General features: G+C 41.6%; 1 protein-coding gene across 1 annotated transcript; it reads left to right on the top strand.

The window, feature by feature from the left end:
* Positions 1 to 1,032: 1,032 nt before the first annotated feature.
* fancf (FA complementation group F) lies at positions 1,033 to 4,515 on the top strand. Its single transcript, XM_034057100.3, has one exon. The coding sequence runs from the start codon at positions 1,398 to 1,400 to the stop codon at positions 2,466 to 2,468; it is 1,071 nt and encodes a 356-aa protein (XP_033912991.3). The 5' UTR covers positions 1,033 to 1,397; the 3' UTR covers positions 2,469 to 4,515.
* Positions 4,516 to 10,841: the final 6,326 nt, after the last annotated feature.

Genomic DNA, 10,841 nt, shown 5'->3' with positions numbered 1-10,841 from the left:
CTTGGGAAAAGTATATTACATTACTTCGCCTAGACCGCTGCATCACAACTAAGTGATGTGTCTGCCTTCACCCTAACTCGAATTAGCAGCCCTCTAGAGGCGAGACTCAGCCCTACAGCATAAAACCCGATTGAATTCTTCCTTTCAGAGGGCAATACCAGCACCTACCATTATTATTTGTAACGTACACTTAACAAACAGGCCTATTACCCACCTACTGGATCTATTAGCCACCGACTGAGCCCACTTTAATAGGCAGCAGATAATAGGTGCTTATTATTATTATTATTATTATTATTATTATTATTATTATTATTATTATATCCAATCTCCTAGCATACATATATATATATATATATATATATATATATATATATATATATATATATATATATATATATATACCTGTAATTTGCATAGTGAAAGGGCAACAGAGTCCAACTGCTGTATGATGCAAATCTTTCCTTAAAGGCCAGCATGCTGCCATTTAGATAACGCTGTGTGTTTGCTCCCTGTAGCTTCCAGGCTGCACAATACAGAGCCTGTGTGTATGACACTGTGGAATTTAAACAATCAATTCACTGTCTGCTCCAGATCTTAACACCCAGTGAGGATGTCAGCAGCCAAGTGCCACATGTTTTACCACACAGAGCAACTTCCAACACTGGGTCTCTTTGTCTGCCCACTGGAAATCAAGAAACAAGCCTCCTACACATCTTCACCATCAACTAATCTGAAAAGTTACAATTAAATACATTTGTGTGCACCTGAATACATGGAAATTGACCACTGCAGTACTGTGTGTGTGTGTGTGTGTGTGTGTGTGTGTGTGTGTATTGGAAAGAAAGACAAACAGAAAGAAAGAATAACAAATAAAATAAAATAAATAAGGAATTGGAATAAGTCTCATTCAGAGTCACCAAGTGATATGCATGAAAAAGAGAAAAAACTATTTTCTCCAGACACACACCCTGCCTCTTTCTCTGAGAGTGCGCTTTTAGAACCTTCCTGTGTCGCATTCGCAGCCTCTTTCTAAAACTAATACGTCACATTTGCAAGTCCTCTATTGAGAACGCCTCTTAACCTTTCAACCTGCTTCCGGAAGTTTTTCTCCGTTCGAACTCTGCTGGCGGCAAAGGCAACTGAGATTAACAGGTACTAATCAACAGCAGTAAAACTGCTTATATATGAAGTTACTTAAGTGGAAACTGAAATCATTTGCTATGGAGAATCCGTTTTAAACAGGGAATCTGGTGTTTGTTATTCCCCAGTATTTTGTTTTAAAGTTTTAACTGAGTGGTGGCGCTAGTATAACACTGTAGTAATATAAAACACATTTAGCTAACACAGCTGCAGTTAAAGTATTTGTTTCACAGTTTATTTGGATAACGTAAATCATGGAAAGTATTCTGCAGAATCTGAATGGCATGGCTGAACTGTTGGCAGTAGCGCGGAGCGAATACGTGTCACACTGGGACCCCGAGACGGTCCAGCGGGCTTTTCAGTGGGCCACTTACTTTGAGCACCTGCACGGCAGGTTCCGCACGAACACCCGTGTCCATAAAGCCCTGGCCGACAGGCTGCTGTCCATCAACGAAAGCCTGAGAAACACGTTTGGACTGTACCGTGAGCTCAGTTTCAAAGACGTGGGTCATTGCCGAGGCGTGTTGCTCGCCTCGCTGTTGTCGAACCCGGCCCTTCCAAAAACCTTGTCCGACACTCTTTTCGCCAGGTTACGTCCTTGTTGCTTTGACACAACGGGGCAGCGTGATCAGTCTGACCTGAACCACCTAATCGGAATCGCCAGGTTGAAAGCTGCATCAAAAGTCCTGTCACACGCCCTAAAACTAGACGGCAGCACCGCCACTAAACCCTACCTGTTGCTGTTGGATCCAGAAACTGAAACAAAAGGTGAGATGGTATTAAAAAGTTTGGAGACATGGATGCGGTGTCCGTCTGCTGGCCCGCGGGACAAGCTTGTTGATAGCCTTTTCGCACAACTACAGCAAGACAAAATAAACAACAGCTCAGATTTTTCTAAGATCGTGGCTGCTGTTCTCTTGGCGAAACAAACTAGCACGGAGAGCGGTGCGGTCGACCTGGCTTTGAAGTGGTTGCTAAGCAACAGATGCCAGCTACAAACATTCTGCCTCGGCGTGCCATGCGCTTTGCTGTCTGAACTGGCTCACAGGTACCCCGCGTTCAGATGCGCCTACTTGGAATTGTTGACCAAATGGGCGCGGTCTATGGAGTATGATTTTAGTTGCGGGGACTGGAGACATGGCAGTTCTCCAGAACTGAACTGGAAGGAACTGGTGGACCGTTTTATGTATCTTTTGGAGGGACCGACGTTAGTAAAAGAGGCAACTGAGACTGCCTTGTGCGCTTTGAAAGCAGATGATGGTGATTTTGAAGTGTGGGGCATAAGCGTGTGGACAGACTTGCTTATTGCACTAAAGAAAATGTGATTGCTATGTAATGTATAATGGCGTGTATTGTTTCTGTAAAGACTGCAATGCTATGGGCATCATAGGTTTTTTTTGTCAATGTATATGCTGTGTCATACATTCTTCTTTTAAGTTTTATTTGATTGTGTTGATGTGAAATGTATTCCAAATATAAACCAAAAACAAATCTATATACTTTACTTTTATTTTTGTGGTATTGGTGCAAACCTTGTAAAATGTTGTTTTTAGTGGTTGACTGGCTTTGTAAAGATGGCATGTTTTTTGAGCATTTGAAACAAAAGTATGAAACTGAATTTATTACAGCCTCCTGTTACCCATCCCAGAAACGAACTGTCTGACTGGCTTGTTGCCTCTCTGTATTCTTATGATCAGGATCATTTTTTATTATTGCCCAACATATCTTTTGAAGATGTACTTTATGCGCACTACAGGGATGGAAATAAGACTCCTATTGCATAGCAGTTTCACCCATTCCAGAGCTTAATTAGCAAGTCTACAGGTAACACGCTCCGGTGTGTCTTATTAAACTCATAGTAAAACCAGGAAAGGATCAAACTGCTGTGCAGTGGGAGTCTTATTTCCATCCCTGCACTAGTATGAAACAACTTTCCTGCAAGCTCCAATTTTTGTCTTGCAAGCTTGCAGCTAAAACGTGTCATAAAAGCACAAAAATTCTGAGGGGCTAGTGGTCTGGTCAAGTAAAATCCCAACATGAGTCATACATCCTGAAAAACAAAATAGCTTGTTATGCACTGTAAAAAAAACGAAACTGCCAGTCTTGCAAGCTGACACTGCTGTCTGCTGTTCCTACTGCTTATACTTAACCAGGCAACTTGAGACACCACAAAAAAAAATCCTGCAGAAATGGCCTGGGTCCGTGTGAACGTGGCCGTCCCCTCACAAATAGAATTCATATGTTCACAGCCGCTTCCCCTATAGTAATGTTTGTCTGCCACGTCCTTCACAAGGGATTTCTGCACAAGAATGTTCCAACTCCCAGCTGGTAGTCCGGATGAAATTGAATATTGCATTTTACACTTGTGACTCATGAAGATTTTTAACAGGAATGTCCTGTTAATAAGAAGTGCCACTAGGGAGGCATATACACATTTTCCATATGCTTTCATTTTAATGGCTGGAGTTCTTGAAATACAAAACCCAGGTGGCCTGTGGATCTTATTAATGGCATGTTCAATATATTTATATCAATTAATTTTTTTCTTTTTTGTTCACATAGTTACTATATTGGGGGCTATACAGCCTAAATGTTACTTGCTCCCAAAAATCTAAACTAAAGCACAAAACACCTAACAACAGTATTCCTTTTGAAAGGAAATTTGGGAAGGGGGGTACTATAAATATGTTCTTCCGAGGTAGGGTTAGGGAATTGATACCAGAAGCTGGTGTGGCTGAAACAGGAAGCATTGTGTCTGTTCGCTCTCTGAATGTGTCTGGATGCCACAGCTGGTTGTGAATTAGATCATTAAATTCCATACCTGGCTCATGAAGGACCCTAATAGGTCTATAGGGTGCAGTCAATGTATGTCAGAGAGTGAATGTACCATGTGAATAAAAACCTAATACAATGTATGAGGGGACATTACACCGTACTGATCACAGGACAAGCACAAGGGGGGGGGTTCTTTTTTTATGAGTATTTGTCTGCAAAAACAGCCTTTAGGAAAAAAAAAAACAGAACAAGGCTTCTTTTACTTAAATACCCAAACACAGCCGTGAACCAATACTGAGTGTCCTCATTCGAAGAATGCCATTCCATTATAATACTGATTCATTAAGGGGAATTTGCCGTTGCATTTTAAAAGTAGTGGGTGCATAATCAAGCTTTTTTAACTCTATCTGGTTCCAAGTTTTGTAATGTCTTAGTGTACATATAAATGCACCCTGATCTGAGGGTTAAAATCATTAATTTACCCCTAACCCATCTTACTCCCACCTCCATGCAAGGCAAGATAAATTACTTTTAGAATGCAACTGAAGACTTGATTTTAATGAAAGTAACATATTGTAAATGCATAAAAGATCTGGACAGGCAGTAAAGGTCTTACATCTGCTTTATGCAAATTTTGGAATTTAAAATGCAGTGATTTTAAAAGAAGAAAACTAGCAATGTGGAACAGCACAGTTTTGCAGAAACCAAATAAACCTTAAATGGGCAGTAAGTGATCTTTTATTTGCATGTGTACTTTTTTGTTTTGCTTCTTTCTGTGGTTGCTAAAACAATTCTTGGCAAGATTTTAATGCGCAGTTCCAATGGGGGCAGACCGCTTAAAAACTAAATAGCAGTACTCCACTTGTGTTCCAGTAACTATTAAGCCACATTTACACACACCCTTCCTTTCATGTCTAGTTGCACAGACCCCAATTAACACTAATCATCTACTTTTCCTAAAGGTAACGTTGGGCTGTAAAGCCCTAGTCTCCCAGCAGGATTTCCTCTCGTTGAGCTGCTTCCCTACTCAGGATTCTTTGTCCATTTCATTTATATAGATTTTATATGTCTTTGTGCTGAATGTAAATGAGGGAGGAGAGATTCAATTGATTCCATCACAAGGGAGTGGAGTGTGGCAGCTGGGAGACTCCCTTAGTTCCTGGGTATACTGGTACACTAATAGCTAGTTGAACAGACCCCAGTTTGCACGAATACTGAATAGCTTTACTTACCAGCTATGGCCAAAAGTTTTACATTGTCCTATATAATTAACTAGTTTTGCTTCATAAAGTCGAATGAAACCTGCTGAATAATGTTACGTGAACATATTGAATGACATTTCACCTTACATCCAGATGATCCTGACCAAGAGAAATATATCTGTTTTGTATTTGGTTTCTAGGATGTAGACCAATGCATATAGCTGGAATTTAATTTACAACAAAACTTGAGAATTGAACTTATCCTGTATATTGCAGAAGTTTAAAGCATTCGTTTATCTCTGTTGAAAATGTTCATTTTCCTAATATATTGTTTAAATATGTAATATTTTGAAAAAATGTGGATTCACCAGTGACCTTTTTGTATGTATGTATATATGTATTTATTTAGTTATTTATTTATGTATGTATTTATTTATTTTTTTAAATGATTCCTCTCTAGTATGTACTACAGAGTTGACCCCAATCTGCACACAGACAGGTTGGCCTTCTCTGTCTTCATATAAGCAGAGTATAAAATAAATTGTACATGACTGACTAGTACAATCTGTAGCAGGTACATGGTGTGGTTCACCAGTCACAGCAAGACAGATGGGGGCATCAGGTATCGTTATGACAACCGCAGCCATTAGGAGCCTAGTCCTATCCTCTAATTGGAGTCGGTGGTACTTTGGTGTGCTGTGCGCCTGCAAATTGGTCCCAGGGGACACGAGGGAGAGCAGGTGGGGGTTCCTCAGCTGTGTTTTTGTTGCCTGGAGTCACACCAGTATTTCTCTAATTAAAGCCCATCTGAGTTTTCAAAAAGCAGTTTGTCTCCTCAGTGGAGTGTGTGCTCCCACCTATATATCAACACCTTGAAGGGATTGATAGGCACTTTGTCTCCTTTCCCTCGTTCAGAGAGGGTCTCCCTGTACAGAGATGAGATTCTGAAGAGGCAAAAAGAATGTTTCCATCACATAGTATAGCTTTTGTTCCAAGATAAGTCTACTGAAAGTGAGCATTCTCACACCTTCCAAGTGAAGATTTATATAGCTCCTATATAAAAAGAAGTACTTCTAGGATACTGGTATATCACTATTATATCAAAATATATCTCAGGGAATATATCTTAAAAATATTGTATAACTTTTTACTCTCTATTTCCGAAGCTTATTGATGAAAATAACAAGCAGTGTACTACAGAGGCTTGTGAAATATATTGCTCCTTATAAAATAATTGAGCAGCCTTAATTTCGTAATAAAGCTGCACCTAACAGGACTGGCACATCTAATGAAGTTACAGGCAGTATGAACTGCGCGGAAACATATTAAACTCAAATGAAACACTTAGCAGGGCCTGCAATGAACGACTCCATCACAATGAAATGGTTATTCGTGGCAGGGGGAATTAGTGGTGTGTTACTGCAGTGCAGCACACGGGAGCCAGGGGTCACCCACCCTGAGGGGATCGTACAGTATTAGCAATCAGGTCTCATTCATCACAGAGAACTGCTCCGACCAATAGGAGGCACAGCACCACGCAGCTTTCCTTCATGTATTGCTATTTAACTACCGTGTCTGATTTAAACCAAGCTGGGCCAGGTCAGGTCTACCTGTCTGTTAGCAGACAGAAAGATGGCCTGGATGAGAGAGATTCATAGATAGTTACTCATTTCATTTTTAGAATGTGTTTTATGTGAGCTTTATAGGGGTACGAGAAGTTGCCAAGACTTAAAGAACACAAATGCATTATAAAAGACAGCATAGATTGTAAACTTAACTGGTACAATGCATGCAGGGACTGAGTGGGTTACTTTTGCCTTCAAATGCAGGAAGATTGTAGTGGATGACACTTACCCTCTATGAGTTTTTGAGCTGAACAGCAGAAGGAGATGCTGTACCGTCTGCAGCTCTTGTAATACTCACCTGTTGAGGACTGTTGATGTAGCCGTAAAATTAAACTGCAGCGGAACCATTTCAACTGGTGTCATGTTTGCAAGCTAAACCAAATTGCTCCCAAAATGAATGTAATCATTTATTTTGCAAGAATTGTCAAACAAGGACTGATGCACACTTTGCAGGCTATTAAGCCAATACATTTATTTTGCTTGTATTTGGTCTGCATTTGTAGAACTGGTTTTATTTACACTGAAAAGTGCAGAGGCAGCGTCTTCATGCACACGCCCGGCTGGTAAAACGTGTTACTGATGAGGCACGGGCGCCTGTACTCCTGCATCAGCACTCTTCCATGCTAATGAGAGAAGTGACATTTACAGCAAAGAAACGTTCTGAATTATAATGCTCCTTCTGCTGCCTGGTGCAGATGACGAGGGAAGATCTTGCTTTACAAATCATTTTTCAAATAGTGTTTCTTTTATTATTATTATTGTTTTTTTTATTCCTTGAGCTGGTGAAAATGCCAGGGGAGTGAAATAAAACTGCTAGCCCTGTAGGCATGCAGAAAATAACATTTGGAGATAAGCGCTGAGGCAGATTTTCAGAGACTAATAAAATCATTTAAACTTAGCACAGCAATCGTACCGGCAGCTCAGCTAGTTTGATGCTATTGCCCTTACGCTTGTTTCGAACAAGGATGGTTAATGCACAGTATCTTTGAATTCACTTTTTAGTTTTGGCAAATTCCTGTTTGATCATCATCATACTGCAGTTGAGGTGGACAACAGAACACGAGCCTGCCTTGAGGATAACTGATTTCAGGACAGCTAGGAGTTAACGTTAGTGAGACTGCTCTTAAGCTTGTGTATATTCCAGGTGCGTATTAGCCATGTACCCATAGCAACGGGACTGAGGCATCTTTAAAAAGAAATGCCCTGGATTGAGGAGGAGTGATCCCAACAGATGGGACAGACACCAGTCTCTCTGGGGAATGTTACCCTCAGCACCAGCCTGCTCCAACCAAACGCCCAGATACAAACGCAATGCAGAGGCCAGACTGGCTTTCACCACCTCTGCTGCAGTAGTATAGCAAAACACTGCCTTGCACTAAAGTTGGCGTCAAATTATCAACGATATGTTGCTAATATATGACAGAACATACGTGAGAATTACTTTCTGAGAAACACAGGGACCTTGATTCTACAGTTAATTCAGAAAGATAACCTCCAGAACAGCACAGAGGTTATCTGCAAACAGAAGCTGAACCCTTGATCCATTAGACTGGAGGTGCAGTGTGTCACCATGGAGAACCAGCAGCTTCATTGCCTTTTAATAAGCTCTACCTCTTTCCTATTCTTTTCACTTCTCTCCCTCTCCCCCTCTTTTGTCCCCCACTCTCCCCCTCTCCTACATCTCTCCCTATCCCTTCCCCTCTTCTCACACTCACCCTCTCAGTTTGACAGCAGGCTGTTTCAGTTTTCTTTTCCTCCTATCCACATTTCCAACAGGGCCTCTCTCTTGAGGCTGGTCTTCGTGTCTGGAACTGGCTTCAGCTTTTTTCAGCTCAGTCTCTCAAAATGGAATGTTATTAAAAAAAGCACAGGGACCTTCATGCCTCGCAGGCACTGTAACTCATGAGCAATGAGCGTGCTTTGCTCCAGGGAGCTCTGCTGTTTAATCATCTCATTCTGGCTTTGTACCGGGAGGAGAGCAGCAAAACCCACTCATGAAAGCTAAATGGTAAAAAGGAAAGGTAAGTCATATCATTGGACCAAATATATATATATACACACACTTAAGATTCTTTGTCAAATACAACACCATAGATTTAAAAAACATGTCTAAAATGCAGCTTCCTGTAATCGTTTTTCAGTTTTTTACTTTATTTTTCACTTTAGAATTTGAATTCACTAAGACGTGCAGCTCCTTATTAAAACTGCTGTATCCCGTTTTTCCGCTAGAGGGCAGCACCTCTTTGGTTCTGAAAGGTCTAAAATAAGTACAAGGTGGCTGGTCTATCACACTCTCTCGCTTTAAAGCGCATCGTGTAATCACCAACACCGTGCAGCCTTTCAAAGAGGCTGTTTAATAAACTAGAATCACTTCAGAAAGGCGTTTTTCTTTCCTTTCTATTTAAAACACACTTTCTTAGAAATGTAAAGTGACCTTTTCCAGCAGGGGTCTGTTGTAAAGCGTCGCAACACATCTTGACTCCTTTAATTCCGAGCGCTGCAGTTTCATTATTTATATGTTTAAGGTTTTGCTGTGGTCTTCAGTTCTTGAATACTGTAACACAAGGCCCTTACTTCTGTTTACCGGCTACTGGATTAATGCAATGGATAGCGTGGCGCGGACAACTTTGTTTAACTGGTGGGTCAGTAATCGATATTGGTTTACTATATGAGGAGGAGAAAATGTGTGAAAAATCACGGCACAAAGACAACAGGCGCACCAGCTCGGGGCTAATAGTTTATGAATAAACAATTAGTTAAAACGGGCTTTCAGCAAACTCAAAACAACTCACGCAAACTAAATAATCAGTTTATGTTAATATAACCCCCCACCCAGTGTGCTTGATAAGCGAAGGGGGCAGAAAAACCACTGCAAACCTTCACCAGTGTAAAGAAAATAACAACCACAAATCATACAACATGCACTTAATATTCAGATAGTTACAACATACAACAACAAGCGAAATTAACAATACACACAGCACAGCAAACTCAAAATACACAAAGATAAACCCCACCAATGGTTGAAGCGCTGTGTCTGTCCCTTACAGATACACACACAGGTTCTGTAATGTAATATAGTATAGTATAATTTTAATTTTACAGAGCTATCCCCCAGTCCAGGCACGCCTTTTGCTCCATGCAGGTTCTCTTTTCAAGTCTAAATTGGCAGCCTGTAAGTGCCAGCACCTGCATCAGTGCTAATTAATTAATTAACAGCTGTGTGTATGTGTTCAATCCTGATGGGGTTGCAAGCAAAGTCCATCACTATATGAATGTGTAACATACATTTGCCAAGGGAAAGTGTGTTTGAAAACAAACAGTGGAGGTACTTATAAGCTTTTCATACCATGGTAACTACACTCATTTATTGATTTATTTCTATTTACGTCTATTAAGGTGCTTGCGATGTCATGTACTACTGAGAGAGAGAGAGAGAGAGAGAGAGAGAGAGAGAGAGATTATATAAGAATTAGAATTATATACTTGTAAGAAACCCGAATCAAACTACAAATCAAACTGTGTTAGTCATCCTTGCGACACAGTCATTTTACGCAGGTAAGTTCAATCAGAGAAAAGCACGAAGCTCATTCAGTGTAGTCAAATAATGAGACAAGCAGAGACTTCAGATGCTGCAACAGAGGAAACAACTTCCTCCCTGCCCTCCCTGCTCTCCCTGCCCTCCCTGCTCTCCCTGCCCTCCCTGCTCTCCCTGCTCTCCCTGCCCTCCCTGCCCTCCCTGCTCTCCCTGCCCTCCCTGCTCTCCCTGCTCTCCCTGCCCTCCCTGCTCTCCCTGCTCTCCCTGCCCTCCCTGCTCTCCCTGCCCTCCCTGCTCTCCCTGCTCTCCCTGCTCTCCCTGCCCTCCCTGCTCTCCCTGCCCTCCCTGCCCTCCCTGCTCTCCCTGCCCTCCCTGCTCTCCCTGCTCTCCCTGCCCTCCCTGCTCTCCCTGCTCTCCCTGCCCTCCCTGCTCTCCCTGCCCTCCCTGCTCCATGACCGAGACAGCCAGAGCGACGCATATACGGGGAGTCAATATAATAATAACATGACATCATTTTAAGGGAATACAGGGGTATGTTTCCCTAATGAGACGGTCAGT

The sequence above is a fragment of the Acipenser ruthenus genome, chromosome 28 (assembly GCF_902713425.1).
Source record: "Acipenser ruthenus chromosome 28, fAciRut3.2 maternal haplotype, whole genome shotgun sequence".
NCBI classification, from domain to species: domain Eukaryota; kingdom Metazoa; phylum Chordata; class Actinopteri; order Acipenseriformes; family Acipenseridae; genus Acipenser; species Acipenser ruthenus.
The sequence above is the reverse complement of the archived record's forward strand: the minus strand, read 5'-3'. Positions and strand labels throughout refer to the sequence as shown.

Coding starts and splice junctions, on each gene's coding strand:
- fancf (XM_034057100.3), top strand. CDS start 1,398: ATGGAAAGTATTCTGCAGAATCTGAATGGCATGGCTGAACTGTTGGCA.